The sequence below is a fragment of the Corythoichthys intestinalis genome, chromosome 6 (genome assembly GCF_030265065.1).
Source record: "Corythoichthys intestinalis isolate RoL2023-P3 chromosome 6, ASM3026506v1, whole genome shotgun sequence".
NCBI lineage: Eukaryota > Metazoa > Chordata > Actinopteri > Syngnathiformes > Syngnathidae > Corythoichthys > Corythoichthys intestinalis.
The window spans coordinates 51,880,212-51,902,521 of record NC_080400.1 but is presented as its reverse complement, the minus strand read 5'-3'; the positions used below and the strand labels follow the sequence as shown (position 1 = coordinate 51,902,521).

The 22,310-nt window shown below is 40.3% G+C and overlaps 1 protein-coding gene across 1 annotated transcript; it reads right to left on the bottom strand.

Moving 5' to 3' along the window:
- Positions 1–433: 433 nt before the first annotated feature.
- LOC130917106 (uncharacterized) lies at positions 434–13,869 on the bottom strand. Its single transcript, XM_057838194.1, has 2 exons — positions 13,613–13,869; positions 434–863 (listed from the first exon to the last, which is right to left on the bottom strand). The coding sequence occupies exons 1-2, from the start codon at positions 13,867–13,869 to the stop codon at positions 434–436; spliced, it is 687 nt and encodes a 228-aa protein (XP_057694177.1).
- Positions 13,870–22,310: the final 8,441 nt, after the last annotated feature.

The following is a 22,310-nucleotide window of genomic DNA, read 5'->3' as shown; positions in this document are numbered from 1 at the left end:
GAAAAAAAACATAAAATACATTTGATTAATTCCAGTATGTTTTTGTCTTTTACTTGCAGGTGTATACAAGGCGATGATGTGGCACCTCTTTTGACCATCTGTCCTCCTGGGAGTGTTTTTCAACATTTGTCCAGCATGCCCTCTGGAAATCCAGAAGGCAATGAACCACTACTACGTCGCCAGGGGGTCACGTGTCCAGTTACCCTGTGCGTACACTCACACCGTGGACTCACTCGTGGAGCAATCCATCATTTGGTTTACTGGCGGCCGCTTGTATTCCGATTTGTACAAACCAATGGAGGGGAGGGTCCACTTCACATCAGCCGATCCCCAAAATGGAGACGCGTCTATCGTCATCAAAGATGTACGTCCGTCAGACACGGAGATGTACCGCTGTCTGGTGAAGAAGTTACCAGAACTGGACAAGAAGATCTTAGACCTGACAGTCATAGAGGCACCCAGTCATCCTCTGTGCAGTGTGGACGAAGAAGACAACAGTATGATGCTGAAATGCAGCTCTCTGCAAGGCACCCCACCTTTGCATTACATCTGGTCCAAGACCAGTGGAAATCAGGTCATGCCTACACAGGCCATTGTCGACCTCACAGGAGCCACCATGCATTTCAACATCACCGAGCGGCAGTGTGGAAGCTATCGCTGCACGGTGGAAAGTATGGTGGGCACCAAACACTGTGACCTTCACCTGGACTGTTCGCTGCCCCTGGCCAACAATGTGAGCAGTCCACAATTGCTGACAACCACTGCAGTCGCTGCAATCGTTGTCACTATCACCACACTCTTCATTGTCACAGTTGTCCTTGCCGTATTCCTCTACCGCAAACGAAAAGAGCAATCCCAGGACACTGAAATAGAAAAATAATTCAATGTTGTTCATTTGTTATTGTTCGATAAGTGATATCACAATTGTTGACATTGTTTGGGGGGGGGGGGGGGGGGGGTGTTCAGACCTCTTAAACTACTGAAATGTAAAGAAAACTTTTTTAGCAGTTATTTCTAGAACACATAAAAACACAGATTTTCATTCAAAATTGTATTTTTTAGATGACTTGCAAAATAAAAGATAACAAAAACAGCACTAACCCCAACTTCCATCTCCTAATTTTTATTTTCCCTCATTTCCTCACATACTAAATGCCAAATCTCAATTTTAACTACTTAAGAACATAGGATGTATAAAAAACTTGAAGTTAATGTAAACACTTAAAATTTTTTTTTATATATATAATAAAGATGTAAGTAACATACTATCAGAAAAATAAGTACAAATGACTTATATTATGGAGAGTGAAATGGAATATATTTTGAAGATTGCGCAAACATTGACTTTTTTAAATCATAAGGAAATGAATAAGTAACCTAACATAAATTAACAAATATAAGTCCAAAGTGCACATTGACAGCTAAGATGTCCTGAACCTCCCCATCAGAGCAAATAAAATTTAATGATAAGTAAGCCTCCTCAACTCTTTCGTTGCTCTTAAAGATTTGATCCATTTTATGTTGCATTGCCCTTTTTTTGTCGCCTCAATTCAACAACTTTTTTTTTTTTTTTAAATCTCCAAATTGTTCAAATTTATCGATTTGAAAGGTTTATGTGTTAAGTGTTGGATTATGCATAAACTGTCTTTTGACCGAACATGTGTAAAAAATAAAAAGTTTGGTACTGGCATTTTATTATTATACCGTGGATATAAAAAGTCGACGCATTCCCAATCAAATGTATTTTTTAATTATAAAGTAAAACAAATCATTTAAAAGCTTCCACGTTTAATGTGTCCTATAACCTGCAAACTCAATTAAGAATAAAAAGCATCCTAGACGTAAAGACAGACCATATAAGCTGCCTCTAAATAATTTAAAATAAATTTCCGTTATTTTAAGAGAATTTTACTGGAATTTCTTTTACCTCTGTGGAAGCTTGAAGATTGTGTGCTCGTACTGCCATTCAATGTAAACTGTTCATAATTTCCTCCACCTTGTCTTAGGCCAGTGCTTCTCAATTATTTTCTTTTAAGTCCTCCCCCCGGAAGACGTAAATGTTTCGCGCTCCCCAACTCTCTGCAACCACTGTAAATAGTATAATTTGTTTATATATTTTTTTATTATTATAAGTACACCTCTGCATAATGTTTTGTCCTTTTAATATTTAAGAGAAAAAGCTAATATCGATCAACTTGTATAATTGTATCACTAAATAATAATATCATTAAAATAAATAAAATATAACTTTATTAACATTGTTGTGTGTGTAACAGAAAAGGCCTAAAGTGCCTCTGACAGCAAAAAGCATGTTTATATCATATTTCACGCGATATTTTATTCTCCTGAATGAAATGGACCACTTGGATGTGTGTGGACGCGATCGATTTTTTTATGGCGGAAAACACTCAGGTGGCTTGAAGTTCTGCTCTTAGACCCCCATTTTGGCCAAATTTCAAAATTGTCTGATATGCATGTGTGATACATCATTGGAAAGCTGAAAATCTCAATTTTCTGGGGGAAGAAAAATTTAGAACAGGAGGGCATTTAAAAAAAAAAAAAAACTTTTTTTTAAACAGCAAAACCCAAACTGGAGGTGAGAGCACGTGAGAGCAGTACACGAAGCCGTCTGTCATGGCGGCGGATATGTGCCAACAAATAGCGTGACGTCACAATGACAGGTCCCTTTCAACTCTTTGATGCTTTGATCTTCTCTTTCCGATATAAGTTGTTTTTTCATTATGAATTACAACACCAAACGCCAAAGAAGCAGACAAGTGTTGCTGTCGTTGGTGTGCATCTTCCTTCCTAAAGTTAAGCAATTAAGAAATCCTATTTACTTGTTTTGAGAGACATTGGAATTGTGGTGTTTTGTATTGATCATGTTTCCACATAAGCTGAATAGTGCAGTATTAACTTTTTTTCCTTTTAATTTCATTTGATAGTCTAAGCAAAGATGACTGATAACTTTTATACTTGTAATCATGCAAAAACATGTTACTGATGGCAGTGTTTATGTGTTTTCATTTATTTCAACACTTGGGAAAAAAATTGCTGTCCTCAATTGTATAGTTTTTATTTAAAGTGTAAACATGACTGATTGAAAACATTTAAACTTGTATCAAGGTAAAATACATTTAACTGACGTCAGTGTTATTCTGTTTTCCATTGTTTTTTACATTTATAATGAAAATATGATTGCTGATGTGAAGTCTATGCCTTATAGTGATAGAAATGATGTGGCACTTCCGCTGGCCTTCTGTCCTCCTGGGAGTGTTTTTCAACATTTGTCCAGCATGCCCTCTGGAAATCCAGAAGGAAATGAACCACTACTACGTCGCCAGGGGGTCAAGTGTCCAGCTACCTAGGACTCTCAGCAGTACACGGAGGTCTTGTGGAGTATCGAGTCTGCAGACCGAGAGGAGCAACCCATCATTTGGTTTACTGGCGGCCGCTTGTATTCCGATTTGTACAAACCAATGGAGGGGAGGGTCCAATTCACATCAGCCGATCCCCAAAATGGAGACGCGTCTATCATCATCAAAGATGTACGTCCGTCAGACACGGAGATGTACCGCTGTCTGGTGAAGAAGTTACCAGAACTGGACAAGAAGATCTTAGACCTGACAGTCATGGAGGCACCCAGTCAGCCTCTGTGCAGTGTGGACGAAGAAGACAACAGTATGACGCTGAAATGCAGCTCTCTGCAAGGCACCCCACCTTTGCATTACATCTGGTCCAAGTCCAGCGGAAATAAGGTCTTGCCTCCTCAGACCACTGTGGACCCCACAGGAGCCACCTTGCATTTCAACATCACCGAGCGGCAGTGTGGAAGCTATCGCTGCACGGTGGAAAGTATGGTGGGCACCAAACACTGTGACCTTCACCTGGACTGTTCGCTGCCCCAGGACAACAATGTGAGCAGTCCACGATTGCTAACAACCACTGCAGTCACTGCAATCGTTGTCACTATCACCACACTCTTCATTGTCACAGTTGTCCTTGCCGTATTCCTCTACCGCAAACGAAAAGAGCAACACCAGGACATTGAAATGGAAAAATAATTCGATGTTGTTCATTTGTTAATGTTTGATAACAAATTGTTGACATTTTTTGTTATGTTAAATCTTTTACCGCAATGGCATATTGATTTTTATCTCACTTTAATCTCACTTTTGAATCTATTAAACAAGTTCTATGTTATTTCTAGTAAGTCAGTTGTCTTTTTCATACACTTTTAAATGTTGAAATTGACAGAAAATTAAAAGGTTACACTTGGGCAAAAAAAAAACAAAAAAACCACATTTTGTAAAGTAAAACATGCACTTCATTTTAACACCTAATGGAAAACTGATCTTGACTGATCATGAGTTACTGTAAAATAAATAAATCCAGAAAAAAATTAATGAAATAAAACTCGCGAGCAGTAGAAATTATGGAGTTCACCTTCAAATAAAAAATATTTACAAACAAACACTGTAGTAAACCATAAAGACAGGTGATACAACACTACTTCTAAGCTTATATTCCTTCTATGTGAAAAACTAGTTTAATTATTCAAATGAAATCTTGACTCTAATAATGTGTGCGCCACACTGTCCCTAGGAGGCCAGACTCACACACAGCATCAAAGCAGTAGTTATTTTTTAATTTGTTTTTTATTGCAATTATTAAACATTAGTTTCATAAGTAATTGATTGAAAACCTGAGGCAACACTCACATGACACTCTTGAGCAAAAAAATTGGGTGGGCTCTTTGAAAAAACAGCTAGATGTATTTATTATGTATTTTTGAGGGACTTTTTTTGGTTTGTTTTTTAAATTTACAAATTGTTCAGATTTAGCGATTTGACAGGTTTATGTGTTAAGTGTTGGATTATACCTAAACTGTCTTTTGACCGAACGTGAGTAAAAAATAAAAAGTATGGTCCTGGCATTTTATTATTATACTGTGGATATAAAAAGTCATCGCGTTCCTGATCAAATGTATATGTTAATTAAAAAGTAAAACAAATCATTTAAAAGTTTCCACGTTTCATGTGTCTTATAACCTGCAAACTCAATTCAGAATAAAAAGCATCCTAGACGTACAGACAGACCTCCAACCATATAAGCTGCCTCTAAATAATTCCAAATAAATTTCCGTTATTTTAAAGAGTATACGACAGGAGAAAAAAAAGTCTTAAATAGCATTATTATGTGAATTAGAATCATATTTTGAGACGATTCGACTATATACAACAATTTCGCAAAGCGCAGATGATGGGAAATTAGTCTTTTAATCTGCCGGTTAGCCACGCCTACCATTATAGGGCTCGAGCGTCCCCAACAGGTGGATGACGTCAGCGGGAGACTGGGCTCATCGGTTTTACTATTCAGCCCATTGAGGGGGAATTATTCAGAACGGGGAAAACGCGACGAAGAGAGCCGCAAAACGTCATTGTTTCAGTCTCTCTACTCCAATATTTTTACAGGATATTCTTTTTATCCAAGTATTTATCCCCAATAGCTAAATAAATGGCTTGAAAAGGACCAGTCAGCCCGTCGAGGGGGAACTATTCACAACGAGGAAAACGCGACGAAGAGAGCTGCAAAATGTCATTGTTTCTTTCTTTACTTCAATATTTTTACAGGATATTCTTTTTATCCAAGTATTTTCCCGAATAGCTAAATAAATGGCATGGTCATGAAAAATAAGTCTTGTGCTAAATGGAATATGAAATGATAAAAATGCACTTATTCAGGACGACATGGCAGAATTACTCCATAATGGTCAAAACTCTCAACTTCACCTTTACTGTCGCACCTTCCGTACGATATTTTATACCACCTAAATTGGACATATGTCATTTCCCTTCCCCGGCTTTGGAGAATGTAAACAAACCAAGAGGCGTGACAGCTAGCCGACATTCTAACCCGAACCGAGTGATGTTTCAAAGTCTTCGAAGTGGAAAATCACACATAACTAGCCCAGATTATTTGACATGACGACTGGATTGTCGATTGTCTTCGCGGATCGGCAAAACCGCCCGGCGGAGATCAAAATTTACAGCTCGTTCCCCGGAGGAGGGCAGCTGCAGTTGTTGTGCAGCTAACGTGCAGCTAATGTGCATGAGGAGAGCTTTTTACATGCCTATCAATGATCAAACGTAAGTAGTCCTTTATTTAAAGAAAGTTTGTAGTGTTTACTTTGTAATCGCTGTATTCGTACTTGACATAATACAGAACAAGATGTTTACTCACTTCCTCGTAAATCCAATGGTCCCAGGGTAGTAGGGCTTGTTTTGGCCAATATCCACGGTGAATGGGAACCTTTTGAAACTTCAAAAAGGCGCACATGCCTCTCCCTCATAGCGCAAGATTTTTCTGCAGCCGTTTGGCGGGCGTGATGCGAAAAATAAACGTATTAATCCGCAAAATCAGATGAATCCTTAGTCCTCATACACAACAGTACGGCTGTTTAGTGAAGAGGATGCCTTCACCCGTACACGTCACAGCGCCCTCCTCCTCAATGCAAGACCGAAGCCGGAAGTCACTCATTTTCATGGCGCAGGATTAAAAAAACTAAATATAGCGATCGCTTCCTACACACATCCAAGCGGTCCATCTCATTCAGAAGCATAAAATACAGCGTGTATTATTTCACCAACTAACCTAGCAAAATTGTGGAACCCAAAAGGTTTTTGTGACATGGATTCAATTAGTCGATTAACTTTCTTGGAAACCCTGCCAGATCGTGTCCTAATAACTGTCTCGGTGTCAGCTTGAGGATGTATCTGGGTGTCTGTGCTAGGTAGTGGCACGTGTGGTTGTGAATTTGTCTGCTCATCACTGTTTGCAAAACTTGAATGCAACTGTGTGCTAACAGGCTCAGATGAGACATTTGACATGAGAGGAAGGCTACAATCAGAATCAACTACAGAACTATCCAGATCATTGTCACTAACTGAGACTACACTATCACTTGACAAAAACTCTGGTCACTTGACTGTCCCAAGTGGTCTGACTGTGCACTGACTGCATCACATGTCCCATCTCCAAAAGTGTCCTCATTCACAGAGCCTTGTCTCCCTGATTCAGCGTGACAAAGTCTTTCTTCAGATGTCACCACTGGCAAGAAACTTACGTCCAGAACCAAATTGCGATGAACCACCTTTGTGTCACCTTTACTGTCTACGAGCTTGTAAGTGTGAGTTTGCAGATTTCTTTCCTTGACAGTGTACACTGTTTCTTTCCATTTGTCTGCTAGCTTTCTCTTCCCTTTCTCTCCCTTGTTTGCAATGAGCACCCTATCTCCGATGTTTAGATGAAAACCTTTGACTTTTTTGTTATAGCCTTTTGCTTGTTTGTCGTGTTCTTTGAGAGCATGACTTTGTGCAATGCGGGCTGCTTCATGGAGATATGACATCAAAGTTTTGAAGTAGTTTGAATAGTCAACAACCACTGGATCTTGCAGGATTTGCTTGAACATCACATCCACTGGGAGCATCGGAATGTGACCAAACATGAGCTTAAAGGGTGCATAGCCTGTCGTTTAATGGACTGTTGCATTATAGGCAAATGTCAAAAGTTTGAATTTGCTGAGGCCACTTGTGCTTTTATATGAGAGGCAAAGCTCGTAACACGCTTCCAAGTGTCCGATTGAATCTTTCAGTTCCTCCATTTCCCATGGGATGATAGGCCGTAGTGTGTGATTTCGAAACACCAGCAAGTTTCAGAAGTTCAGAGATGAGCTCGCTCTCGAAATTTGCACCCTGGTCAGAATGAATGCGTTCAGGGAATCCATACACACAAAAGACATGGTCCCACAATTTTTTTGCTATTTGTTTTGCAGTTTGATTTGAGCATGGGAATGCATGGGCAAGCTTGGTAAAATGGTCGGTGACAAAGAGAACATCCACTGACTTTTTGTGGTTGTCTTCAGCACTCCAGAAATCCAAACACACTAACTCCATGGGAGCAGAAGTCCTAATGCTTTCGAGTGGAGCTGGTGTCTTGGCTAAAATGCACCTCGAACTACACTTGACATATTCTTTCACATCAGCTTCTAACTTGGGCCAGAAGAACCGCTGTCTTGCTAGGTGCAATGTCCTTGCTTTTCCTTGGTGTCCCACAACATCATGAATGCTATGCAGTGCTTTCTCTTTCAAACTTTCAGGCAAGACATATTGATGTCTCCTCCTCTTGCTAACGGGGTCTTTTGTGACACAATAAAGAAAACCGTTTTGAACTTTGAGTCTATCCCACTGTTTGACCAACACTAATGCTTTCCTATTCAACTTTGCTTTTTCACGTCCTGACGGACGCTTCTTGCCGATAACAAATGGCATGACAACAGAAATAACAGGATCAAGCTCTTGACTACGCTGAAGTTGTTCAAGTGTCAATGTGGAAAGAGTTTCTTGTCCTGGCATCAACTGATCTTGGACAGATTGAATTAACTCCACAGCTCTTGTCTGGATTGCATCTTCACACTGATTTTGAGCATTCATGAGAGCTTTAATGGACTCAGCATCCCAACAGCACTTGATGAAATCTTGTGCCGAGGTGGAACTGTGTTGGACTGTTCTTTTCAACTTGTGACATTGAACTTTCAGTCGGAATGCATCTTGGATACCCTCTTGAGTCAAACTCTCAGCTTCAGCAAGGAGGTGGCTGTATTGCTCTGTTATTAGCCGACGGCTGACTGAAAGGGTCCCTGCTAAGTGCATTTGCGACGATGTTCTTGGTGCTTGGTATGTGTTTCAAGTCAAAGGTGTAAGGGGGCAAGATGTGACACCCAACGCTGCTCACATGCGTCCAACTTTGGCTTTGTCATTATGTAAGTTAGAGGGTTATTGTCGGTCCATACTGTGAATGGATGACCTCTTAACCAATGACTGAATTTCTCACAAATACTCCACTTCAAAGCCAAGAACTCGAGTCTGTGAGCTGGATATTTCTTCTGGGAGTTACTCAGTCTCTTACTTGCAAAAGCAATTGGGCGCGCTTTTACTTCACCCACTGGTACTTGAGATAAAACTGCTCCAAGCCCATCTAGTGATGCATCGACAGAAAGAATAAGCGGCAGCGAAAAATCTGGATGTGAGAGAACAGCAGAGTTCAAGAGACTTTCTTTCAATGAACAGAAGGCTTCTTGACAATCATCTGTCCAATCAGAGGGCTTAAGCTTCCTGCACGAGCCAGTGTTGGAACTGATTTTGACTTTGCCGCGCCTCTTCTGAACAGCTGTGAGGGCAAATAAGGGCTTGCCCAAAGAGGAGCAATCTGGGATGAAATGTTGGTACCAGGGGTCACGTTAACCGAATATTTTCTGTCGTTGACGGAAAAAACTGAAGTCCACCTGTCATTTTGACAGGTTGCAATTCACACCCCAGACCACAAGGTGGCGAGTGAGCATATTAATTAGCTATTGTCTCTCTTGATGCATGAAGTCGTTGGCCTTACTCTGAAAAATGTCAAGGCAACTGAGTGTCCGAAGTTTCTTCAAAAAGCCCCAAAACGACAATGGTGTTGATAAAAGAGGTGAAAAAACAGGGACTGCACAAGCGGGCACGCAATTTAAGTCCATGCGCACCAGGAGGAAGGTGTAAGACTCCGTTCAGGCCACAGCAGGTGAACTGTTAATTTAATTGTTCCATAATGTAGCCTACCTACTGGGGCCACAGTCAGCTGTTTTTGTCACTGCGGAGAAAAAGTTACATATTCATCTGCTTGATGTGTGATGGCACGGTGTGGATTCTCTGTTAAGCTTGTTCGGACAGAATATTAATTTAAAATGAATGAAAACTAAATACTATTGAATATGTTGAAGCGGTATGCAATGTTAAGAGTCTTGTTAGCTCGAATTGCTGTGTCCAGCTGCTGTAGCTCTGCTGCTCTCTGTGAACTCTCTATTCAAGCCGGGATGCGCGCGGCTCTTAAGTGTCTCTGTCACGTGACTGTGTCGTAGCCGCTAACCCGCTCGGCCAAATGGACACACAAGTACGGAAGGTGAATTATGCCAAACAAAGGGCCGCCACAATGTCATTATCATCATTTTAAAATTTTAAGTGACGGGTAAAAATAGATTATGACCAGATTTTTATGACCCTGTCAGTCAAAATGACAGACAACGAAAAAGTCTAGCGCAACCTCTGGTTGGTACTAAAATACCATCCCCAAGAATGACTTTATTCTTTTCACTGAGGGTGTGCAACCATCATCCTCCATTAGATGATCTTTGGACATTTTGGAAATCACCTCGACTTTAGCTGGGTCCACTGCAACTCCATTGCCATCAATTATGTGACCCAAAAACTTTACAGAAGACCTCATTAAGTGGCATTTCTTTGGACTTGAGGTTATTGAGTCTGAGTCGATGGAACACTGTTTCCAACCTTGCCAATGCTTCTTCCTCTGTCGCAGCAAACACAAGCAAGTCATCGAGATAGCATAAGAGGCTACTGAAGTTCAGGTCACCAAAAATACTCATCATCATTCGGATGAATGAGGCGGGACTATTGCACAACCCCTGCGGCATTCGGTTGTATTCATAAAGCCCCATTGGCATTGTGAATGCAGTGTACTTCTTATCCTCTTCTGCCATCGGCATGTTGTAAAAACCTGAGGTCAAATCCATTGTGCTGAAATACATATTTCCTCCAAGTGCAGCTAGACAGTCTGATAGATGAGGCAACGGGTGGGCGTCTTTCACAGTTCGTGCATTTAGCAATCTGAAATCTGTGCAAAGTCTCAAACTCCCATCTTTTTTCCACACCAATACCAGAGGTGAGGGATACTCACTGATTTCTTGATTAATTCCTGCTCTTCCAACTCGGAGAGAACCTGCCTTAACTTTTGGTAATGAGCAGGTGGAACTAGCCGGTAAGGATGTCGAAATGGTCTTTCGTCGGTGAGTCTGATGCGGTGGACAAATCCAAGTGCCTCTGCACAATCCAGTGCATGTTTGGAAAAAATGTCATTGTACTTATCGAGCAAATTGACTAATTTCTTCTTCCCTGAGAGTCCAACATGACCGTTGTCAACGTTAATGTCTGCAAGCCCAAGCTGCTGAAGTCGCTGCTGTAAATCGTCAGTTTTGACACAAGTGGGAAGTTCTTGCTTGACCATCTCTGGTTGACTGGTATTCTGAGAGACCTCAAAATCTTCCACTGCCAAACAAGGAGACACATCAGCCAGCTTACAGTTCCTCAATGAACCGCGGCGATCTGACATGTTTGAAATTCTCATTGGGATCCATCCATCACCCCATAATGGTGTTATAATTCTGCCAACCATGATGTTGCGAGGCATGGACTTGGATGAAGTGGCCTCAACTATTACTGTACTGCCTGGCGACATGGGAACATATGTTGGCAGCTTTCCCCAGACTAAATGCTCACGTTTTGCTAACAGGGTAACTGACTACTGTAGCTTTACAGGACCAATCCTACCTGGAAGTTCATCACCTCTCCACCGGGATGAATTTGCCATAAGATCGAGGAACTGCTCGCACTCTGGGAGAAGACTACCACTGGAAACAAGACACCAGTAGTCATTGGTTACTTTTAGTTGACGCATGAGAAATCTGATGACATTGGTGCCAATAATCAAGTCGTCACGTTGGCCAGCTACTACAAGAACAGGGACAAGACAAGTTTCTCCCAACATTTTCATTTCAACTTCATACATACATTTGGGCTCGGTTAATTTCCCTCCACATCCAACTAGCACAACATTTTGTGTCAAAAGGGTGGGCTTTGAGAGTACAATTTCATTTCTGCCTCCTCACTTAAGGTGCAAGCCATGGATCCAGAATCGATCATAGCCTGCAACTGAAATGTGTTATTAACAATAACAGGAGTATGAAACAATTCGTCATAAGGCTCAAGCTTCTGGGTATTTTGGAAAATCACTTTAACACTAGTTGGTGCTGCTGCACAAACTTTCAAATACTGTTGCTCATCCACACTACTGTCGAGGGCTTCTTCTCCGCCCGCACTTCCCCTCGCCAAATGCGGACCCACTAGTTTAAAAGGGGCCCGCTCGGTGAGACTGTAGAATTTCGAGCTTGATCTGAGCGGCGGTTTGGACAAGTTTTCTTAATGTGATTTGGCTCAAAGCATGCCAAACATAGATGCTTCTGCCAGCAACGTGTTAGTGTAGAATGCTCCATTGACTTACAGACCCTACAGGATTTTTGGAATGATGGGTCAGGAGTGACAGACTGGCGAACACCTTGATCCCTCTGTGAGAGTGCTTCTTCAAAGAGGCTGACCAATGTTTTCATGCAGTCATCATTGTGAGCAGTGGGCGGGGCACTATTTTCACTTCGTTATGGTGTTATATAGTGCTTTTCCACCTTTCAAGGTGCTCAAAGCACTTTACACTATCTCGCCATCTACCTACTGGTGACGCAGCACGTGAAAGACTGTCCTGATTGACGGCTTTGCTCTGGTTCGTTAAATTCAGGCGACTGTGCATGCATAGTTACTGGCTTATTGTGCTTTGGTTGGAGAGAGCACGTTCCTTCATTTCACTGTGATGGCGATCAATGTGTTCTTGAACACTTATCTGGAGCCTTGAATTTAAAAAGGGCTGCAAACGTGGGATCTGTATAGTATTTAACAAACATCATTGCCACCTCTTGACATGAGTCTTCCATATGTCGTCCAAGCCTCTTCAAGCCCTCTTCTGCTGCATCAACTGCCTTGTTGAGTCGAGGCCAATAGTTAACGGGGTACTCTCCCGCCACTGGGACTGTGCTGTAGAAATCAGCCATAGGCATGCAGGAATAGGTCACATCACTGAGATGCTGCCATAAGATGTCATAGATAATTTTTGGCTCTTCTTGAGGATTCCCAGAGGGACTGCTTCTCAATTTTATCCTCACCGCATCTTTAGCTTTGCCCATTAACTTTGACATTATTTCACGGTACTGTTCTTTAAGGGGTATACCTCGTTTTCTTAAGTACAATTCCATCATTTCTTGCCATTCACAAACTGTGTTCTTGTCAGACACATCTCCTCTGAAGACTGGAGGTTCACTGACATCTGAATGGAGGACTAACTTTGTACTGGTTAAATTGAGGTAAGTTGGTTCACTAGCATTCAGGTCTACACTACTTTGAACTTGTGAGCCTTGAACATCCATTCCCTCACACTCAACTTTCAATTGCTCTCTTATGGTGTTTCCTACCCGCGGAGCAATATGTGTTAAGAGGTTATTTAATGCTGAATCATTTACATCTGGAAGGTTCGAATGTGTAATGGACCTGGCTGGAATTGGTATGCTTGTGGAGCGTAAATTTGGCGAACCAACATAAGACGTATCTTTAGCTGGAGTACAAGGCAAATTTCTGAAATGTTCTCCCCTGCCAAAACTAAAATGACCACTTGGCATGTTGTCGTCATCTATTTTTCCATTAAAGTGTGCCATTTTGTACGTTTCGTTAAACAAATACCTTTACAATTCTATATGGGGGACAAAAAAACAAAACAATTTAACATCAAAAAATTGAAAACAGTCCAGATGTTCACAAATTTGACTTTTTTTTCCTCTCACTCTATTGACACATTTTCCAAATGCCAATATGGAGGCTTCTCAAATTCACCAAAACTGAGTAGCAACCTTGGCAAATTGGCATTGATCCACAGCTCCAGAAGATGAATTACGCTGAAGCGGTGTGCATCCGGGTCACGGCACCATTGTAGCCGGTGTCTTTCTGACCCCTGGCTAGATAAAACTTCTGCGTTGTGTTGTGTTGACAAATGATGACGAGGAGGAGGTCGCTTTGTTGCCAGCCAGAAGGAGTTTATTGACTCACACAGCCATCTGATAGAAAAAATAAAAATGAATACAGCGACCTCTCTGGCTGAAGCCCTCATGTGCACCTGCCTCTCTCTGCAGTCTTGGTAACAACTGAAATATACATTTTACTGCGCACAACTTCAAAACTAAAACATTATACAACAAACACAAATTTTCCCCTTCCTGACTTTCAACAATTATTTTAGAATTTTTGGAACATGAACATTTGAACAATTACAATAGTAAAAATACAAATAGTACAAAATAAAGACAAGGGAGCACACATACTTGATAGAAAAAATAAAAATGAATACAGCGACCTCTCTGGCTGAAGCCCTCATGCGCACCTTCAAAGGAAAAACAATGTGGCGGGACCGTGAGAATTAACCCCAGCTTCGTCGGCTTAAATGTCTTAAAAAGAGCATTACACTCGCTGTACCCAAGTTCTATGAAACACAAATACTCTCTGAACAAGCTATGCTACATTGAAAAGCAACTTAACTTTCTTATTTAGCGTTTTTTGTACATAGCAGAACACACCAACAAAAGAACAACTTCACATCGTACTTGCCTCTGCAGTCTCGGTAACAACTGAAGACAGAGAGCGCGAACACAGGAGGAAGTGACATCACGACGAAGTCAAAGGTGATGTAGATGAATTAAATTAAAATAAATAATAGTACTCCCTATAACAACACTCACAAATATGAAGAAGCTAATGACTATTTTTTGAAAAATGCAATTTAGAAAAAAACGAACTTTGGTGAAAATTACTTTTAACCATTTTACACATCAGTTACATCATGAAATAAACATATTTTTTCGTGTCACATGCACTGTATTTTAAGAGAATTTTTACTGGAATTTCTTTTTTACCTCTGTGGAAGCTTGAATATTATGTGCTAGTACTGCCATTCATTGTAAACTGTTCATAATTTCCTCCACCTTGTCTTAGGCTAGTGCTTCTCAGTTATTTTCTGTTACGCCCTCCCCCCGGAAGACGTAAATGTTTCGCACCCCCCCAACTCTCTGCAACCACTGTAAATAGTATCATTTGTTTATAATTTTTTAATTATTATTATAAGTACACCTCTGCATAATGTTTTGTCCTTTTACTATTAAAGAGAAAAAGCTAATATCGATCAACTTCTATAATTGTATCACTACATAATAACAATATAATTAAAATAAATAAAGTATAACTTTATTAACATAGTTTTGTGTGTAACAGAAAAGGCCTAAAATGCGTAAGACAGCAAAAAGCATGTTTATATCATATTTCACGCGATATTTTATGCTCCTGAATGAAATGGACCACTTGGATGTGTGTGGACGCGATCGATTTATTTATGGCGGAAAACACTCAGATGACTTGAAGTTCTGCTCTTAGACCCCCGTTTTGGCCAAATTTCAAAATTGTCTGATATGCATGTGTGATACATCATTGGAATGCTTAAAATCTCAATTTTCTGGGGGAAGAAAAATTTTGAACAGGAGGGCATTTAAAAAAAAAAAAAAAAAAACTTTTTTTTTAAACAGCAAAACCCAAACTGGAGGTGAGCGCACGCGAGAGCAGAATTACAGACACCATGACTTTACCGAGATATTATCATGTACTTACCTTGTTTCAATCCAAAAACGTAGCGTAAATGTAGCATGTATCAACGAGTGTCAAGACACAGCTGTGAATGGCCACAGCTGGATTTTTGGGGGATTTTATGGGTGAAACATGGTAATATAACAAGGGTCGCGATGCAGAAATCGCAAACATCAAGGAGTGGTCGAAATGTTTTTTTTTTCATATATTTACCCTTTTAAACGTTTTTTTTTTTTTTTTTTTTTTTTTTCAATATTTTCAATTTTTCTTTGTTTGGATCGATTATCATCTAACATCAGAGAAAATGCGACAGTAAAAAAAAAAATACAATTAAGCGACAGTTATGAGGTAGATATCTGTGACTTTTTTACAGACACCATTTTTTTCATTGTGACGTAATTTGTTTAAAAGTTTGAAATATGCAAGTGAATCATTTTTAAAGAGCATATGACACGGGAAAAAAAGTCTTAAATGGCATTATTATGTGAATTAGAATCATATTTTGAGACGATTCGACTATATACAACAATTTAGAAAAGCACAGATGACGAGAAATTAGTCTTTTAATCTGCCGGTTAGCCACGCCTACCATTATAGGGCTTTAGCGTCCCCAACAGGTGGATGACGTCAGCGGTAGACTGGGCTCATCGGTTTTACTATTCAGCCCATTGAGGGGGAATTATTCAGAACGAGGAAAACGCGACGAAGAGAGACGCAAAATGTCATTGTTTCAGTCTCTCTACTCCAATATTTTTACAGGATATTCTTTTTATCCAAGTATTTTTCCCCAATAGCTATATAAATGGCTTGAGAAGGACCAGTCAGCCCGTCGAGGGGGAACTATTCACAACGAGGAAAACGCGACGAAGAGAGCGGCAAAATGTCATTGTTTCTGTCTCTTTACTTCAATATTTTTACAGGATATTCTTTTTATCCAAGTATTTTCCCCAATAGCTATATAAATGGCTTGAGAAGGACCAGTCAGCCCGTCGAGGGGGAACTATTCACAACGAGGAAAACGCGACGAAGAGAGCGGCAAAATGTCATTGTTTCTGTCTCTTTACTTCAATATTTTTACAGGATATTCTTTTTATCCAAGTATTTTCCCCAATTGCTAAATAAATGGCATGTTCATGACAAATAACAGTTTTGTGCTGAATGGAATATGAAATAATAAAAATGCATTTATTCAGGACGACATGGCAAAATTACTCCATAATGGTCAAAAATGTCGACTTCACCTTTACTGTTGCACCTCCCGAACGATATTTTATGACACCTAAATCGGACATATGTCATTTCCCTTCCCCGGCTTCGGAGAATGTAAACAAACCAGAAGCCGTGACAGCTAGCCGACATGCTAACCCAAACCGAGTGATGTTTCAAAGTCTTCGAAGTGGAAAATCACACATAACTATCCTGGATTATTTGACATGACGACCCGGTTGTCAATTGTCTTAGTGGATCGGTAAACCGCCCGGCGGAGAGAAATTTACAGTTCGTTCCCCGGAGGAGGGTGGCTGGATTTGTTGTGCAGCTAACGTGGTGCTGCTAATGACCATTAGGACAGCTTTTTACATGCCTATCAATGATCAAACGTAAGTAGTCCTTCATTTAAAGGAAGTTTGTAGTGTTTACTTTGTAATCGCTGTATTCGTTTTTGACATAATACAAAACAAGATGTTTACTCACTTCCTCATAAGTCCAATGGTCCCACAGTAAATATCCACGGTGAATGGGAACCTTTTGAAACTCCAAAAAGGCGCATACGCCTCTCCCTCATACAGAATGATTTTTCTGCAGCCGTTTGGCTGGCGTGATGCGAAAAATAAACGTATTAATCCGCAAAATCAGCTGAATCCTTCGTCCTCATACACAACAGTACACTGTAGCGTGAAGAGGACGTCTTCTACCGTACACGTCACAGCACCCTCCTCCTCAATGCAAGACCGAAGCCGGAAATCACTCATTTTCATGGCGCGGGATTCAAAAAACTAAATAAAAATAGCGATCGCTTCCACACACATCCAAGCGGCCCATATCATTCAGGGGCATAAAATACCGCGTGTATTATGAAATAAACATGCTTTTTCGTGTCACAGGCACTTTAAAGTCGTTTTTCTTTTTTTTTTTTTTTTTTTCTAATACAAATATTAGACACCAATTAATGTTTCTAAGCTATAAAATGATAGACATTTAGAATAAAAATATAATTAATTACCTTCGTTTTATGGCTGGTTGGAAACAAAAGCGGTTGCGTGACATCTGTAAACGAGGGTTTCCGGGGTATAACGGACAAATTAAAAATGGTTCCGGGGCTTAATGTGCCATGAATCTGCTATGGCAGCATATAGACATACAGTTCTATCAAACACAACAGTTGTTTTGGCTTAAAATACAGTAGTTTCTTTTAAAGAGGAGTGCAAGTGCAGAAACTGCTTTTTCAGCCTTGTCTGTGTTTTCCGCCTTATTCAATTTTTTTGACTCCCGCGCCATGGAAATTAGAGACTTCCTGGATTGAGGAAGAATGCGAATGTGACATCAGCCGGGTCACCATCTCACAATACAGCCATTCCTATACACAGTGCTTGCTAAAAGTATTGACACCCCTGCAATTATGTCAGATAATGCTCAATTTCTCCCAGACAATGATTGCAATTACAAATGCTTTAGTAGTAATAGCTTCATTTATTTTGCTTGCAATTATAAAACACAAAAGAGATGGATAAAAATTAAATAATTATCATTTTACACAAAACTCCAAAAATGGGCCGGACAAAAGTATTGGCACCCTCAGCCCAATACTTGGTAGCACAACCTTTAGACTAGTGATGCACGATAATACATTTTTCAACCGATACCGATAACCGATAATTTCCTCCTCATTCCAACCGATAACCGATAATGTCAAGCCGATAATTATATTAAAATGTTTATGTAAAATTTTAAAGTATACACAAAAGAAAATGTTACTGTGCAAAAATATAATTTATTGCTATTTTTTTCCCCAACATAAAATATGAACAAGTCGTCAATTCAAACATCTTAATAATGACAGATTGTCTGACATTGTGTAATGGTAAACTTTTGGCAACAATTACTTAAAGAGTAAATACCTAAGTTGCAAAAAAATGCCTTTAAAAGTAAGCCATTCCTAACATATATAACATTAATACACTGCAAAACAAACCTTAAAACTAGTCAGTTTTAACTGTAAATCTATTGGCAATAAGTGAAATTATCTGCCATCGCTTCAAGTGTATTTCTCTCAGATTTCTTGGAAGAAAAATAGCTCGCTGAAAATAATCTTAACAGCCTTGTTTTAAGCAATACATTATTCTAATTAATCCTAAAAAAAAAACCAAAAAAAACTTGGAAGAAGGAAAGATTTTGAATAATATTTGTGGCTACAGAATATTGATTTAAGAATTTGATTATCTACTGTGACTGTAATTGATCAGAGAAATAAGTTAAATAATTTGAAAAGTGAATGTTATATGCTTTGTTGCACACTGTGAAAATGATTAACTCAAAAGAGCACGATGTCATGTACCCATTCTGCAGCGCTTTGTTTACATTTGCGGCTTTCACGACATTTGCGTTACAGCAGCTAAACTGATACACGGCAGTACTATTTGGACGGAGTTGGAACTCGCACCCGCGTGCGTGTTGTTTTGTGCCCGAGTTTTGTTAAGCCGAAAATAAAGGCAGCGTTACAAAGTCATTTGACCGCTCGTCATTTTACATACTGAATGCATTATTGACTGGCTGACTTCGTTTTCTCCATATTTAAATTATCATCTAACCACCGTGCCGTCATGATAAGCGAGCTTACTGGACATCACTTTTTCATGAAGAATGGTGGTCGTATAAACTGCATTATTTTTTTTATCCAGGGCTTTGGTTCTCGGGTCATTTAGGTAAAAAAAACAACAACCGTGTCTTGACTTGGCGGCGGCGGCAGCTACGTTCGTACTGGATAATCCGCCCGCCCCAGCCGGTTCGCCGCGGCGTATTCGGGTCCTGGCTCTGCTCGCACGCCGTGGGGGAACGCTCGAGAAACCGGGGTGTTCGCCGGAGGTCCCCAAGCCGGGGTACCGCTCGGCTCGGCCCGCCTCGCCATAGGCGGACCGGCCAGAGCGGCGGGCTCCGTCGGCAGACGGCTACTTGCCGACTATCGGTCTCCAGTCTTGCCGGTGTTTAGCCTAGGTGCAAATTTACCACCCGCCTTGGGCTGCATTCCCAAACAGCCCGACTCTGTATCGTCACAAGCCCTGTAGTTTAACTTTGTTAGTGTTTACAATAGCTTTAGCATTCCCGCTAGCAGCAGACTCTTATTCGTTCCAAAAATCTTTGTGATGCAGTTTTAAATGGCTGCTGGGTTAGTGGTTTTGAATGAGTACGCTTTCTTTCTGCCTCATGGAACTTATACGGTACATGTTTCGCAGATGGTGGGAGCGTCGTTTTTTTAGTGACAGCCGCCATAATATTCAACTACTTCTTGTCGTGTAACTCCGCCTCCTCAACCCCTCCTCCCTCAGGGGCTTCAGAGAGGGGAGGGGTTGAGGAGGCGGCGTGCTGAATTCTTCGGTTGCGCACATTTGGAGGCTAAATCAAGTATATAATTATCGGATTGCATTATCGTTTGAATTTTTTTATTATCTGGATTATCTGTGTGACGTCATAATTGCCATTATCGGCCGATAATTATCGGTGACCGATATTATCGTGTATCTTTACTTTAGACAAAATAACTGCGAACAAACCCTTCCGGTATCCATCAATGAGATTCTTACAATGCTCTGTTGGAATTTTAGACCATTCTTCTTTGGCCAACTGCTCCAGGTCTCTGACATTTGAAGGGTGCCTTCTCCAAACTGCCATTTTCAGATATCGCCACAGGTGTTCTCCTGGATTCAGGTCAGGACTCATTGCTGGCCACTTTAGAAGTCTCCAGTGCTTTCTCTCAAACCATGTTCTAGTGCTTTTTAAAGTGTGTTTTGGATCCTTGTCCTGCTGCCGGAACACCCATGACCTCTGAGGGAGACCCAGCTTTCTCACACTGGGCCCTATATTATGCTGCAAAATGTGTTGGCAGTCTTCAGACTTCATAATGCCATGCACACGGTCAAGCAGTCCAGTGCCAGAGGCAGCCAAGCAACCCCAAAACATCAGGGAACCTCCGCCACGTTTGACTTTGGAGACCGTGTTCTTTACTTTGAAGGCCTCACCCCCCCCCCCCCGTAAACTCTATGTTGATGCCTTTTCCCAAAATGGTCTACTTTTGTCTCATCTGACCAGAGAACATTCTTCCAAAATGTTTTTGGCTTTCTCTGGTAAGTTTTGGCAAACTCCAGCCTGACTTTTTTTTTGTCTCTGGGTCAGAAGTGGGGTCTTCCTAGGTATCCTACTATAGAGTCCCTTTTCATTCAGATGCCAACGGATAGTACGGGTTGACACTGTTGTACTCTCGGACTGCAGGACAGTTTGAACTTGTTTGGATGTTAGTTGAGGTTCTTTATCCACCATCCGCACACTCTTTGATTAAAATCTCTCATCAATTTTTCTTTTCCATCCACATCTAGGGAGGTTAGTAAAAATGGGCTTCACACTTATTGATGACACTGCGCACGGTAGACACAGGAACATTCAGATCTTTGGAGAGACTTGTAACCTTGAGATTGCCCATGCTTCCTAACAATTTTGCTTCTAAAGTCCTCAGACAGTTCTTTGGTCTTTTTTTTTCTGTCCATGCTCAATGTGGTACACACAAGGACACAGGACAGAGGTTGAGTCAACTTGAATCCATTTTAACTGGCTGCAAGTGTGATTTAGTTATTGACATCACCTGTTATGTCCCAAAGGTAAATAAGTTCATCCCGTGCCCCAACGAAGACATTGTTGTGATTGAGGGCCATGAATATAAATAATACTTTACTTGCAGTGTTTGTAAGGAATTCAGCATCCACTACTGAAAGTGCTATTATTGTCTATTCATGGGTGCTCTCTATGGGCTGATAGGCTATTAGTGCCATCAGAAGTGAATTTAAAATGCTTAACTTTAGAAATGTATTTTCTGATACCACAAATATCAACCTATATGCATGCCACAAACAGGTTATAGACTCCTAGAAACTTAAATCTAATTTTGTTCACAATTTTGTTTTGTGTTTTGTGAAAATGACATTGATTATCTTGAACATTTGTTTTTTCAGTGTGATATAATGCAATTGTTCTGGAGGGATATGCGGAGCTCGTTTTTGTCCAAACAAATTGATCTTTCAAAGTGGACAGTGGATTCAATGAAGTTTGAAATGTTTGGCACAAATAAATATTTGTTTATGTGATCAATGTGATTTGTAATACTTGTTTTTTTCTTCACAAATGCAGATACTTTTAAACAAAATCTTGTTTTAAACATTGGATGAATGAGTTTCTTCTTTGGTATAGGTCTCTGAAGCTGTTTAATTAGCAAAAATCCCTTAATTTGGAGTCAGATGGAGAGATTTGACATTTCGTTGAAAAGCCCCGTGATTGTAAGAGAGTGGGTGCGTAGGGGTGTGTGTGTGTTGGTGTGGCTGAATGCAAAGATAAAAATATTTCGCTAGCAAAGAAAGTTTTGAGTTTTGATATGTCGCCCATTTTTGGTTAAATTAGACCATGACCATGCAACTGCTTAAAAAATATACATACTGATTGTCATAGATATAGAATTCAAAAGTACGACATTGTGAAAAGTAATGGCTATAATACAAATAACTTTGACTTGAAGTTTTCATGCGATCACATTGTACATTCTGTCATGTTTCTTCTAAGCGTTTTTGTTTGTCTGTTCGAGGTGTATGTGGTGTAAACAGGAATACCTATGGCCCTGACGTCTATACTAGGACAGATAATTTTCTCCAGGGTATTTTGCAACTA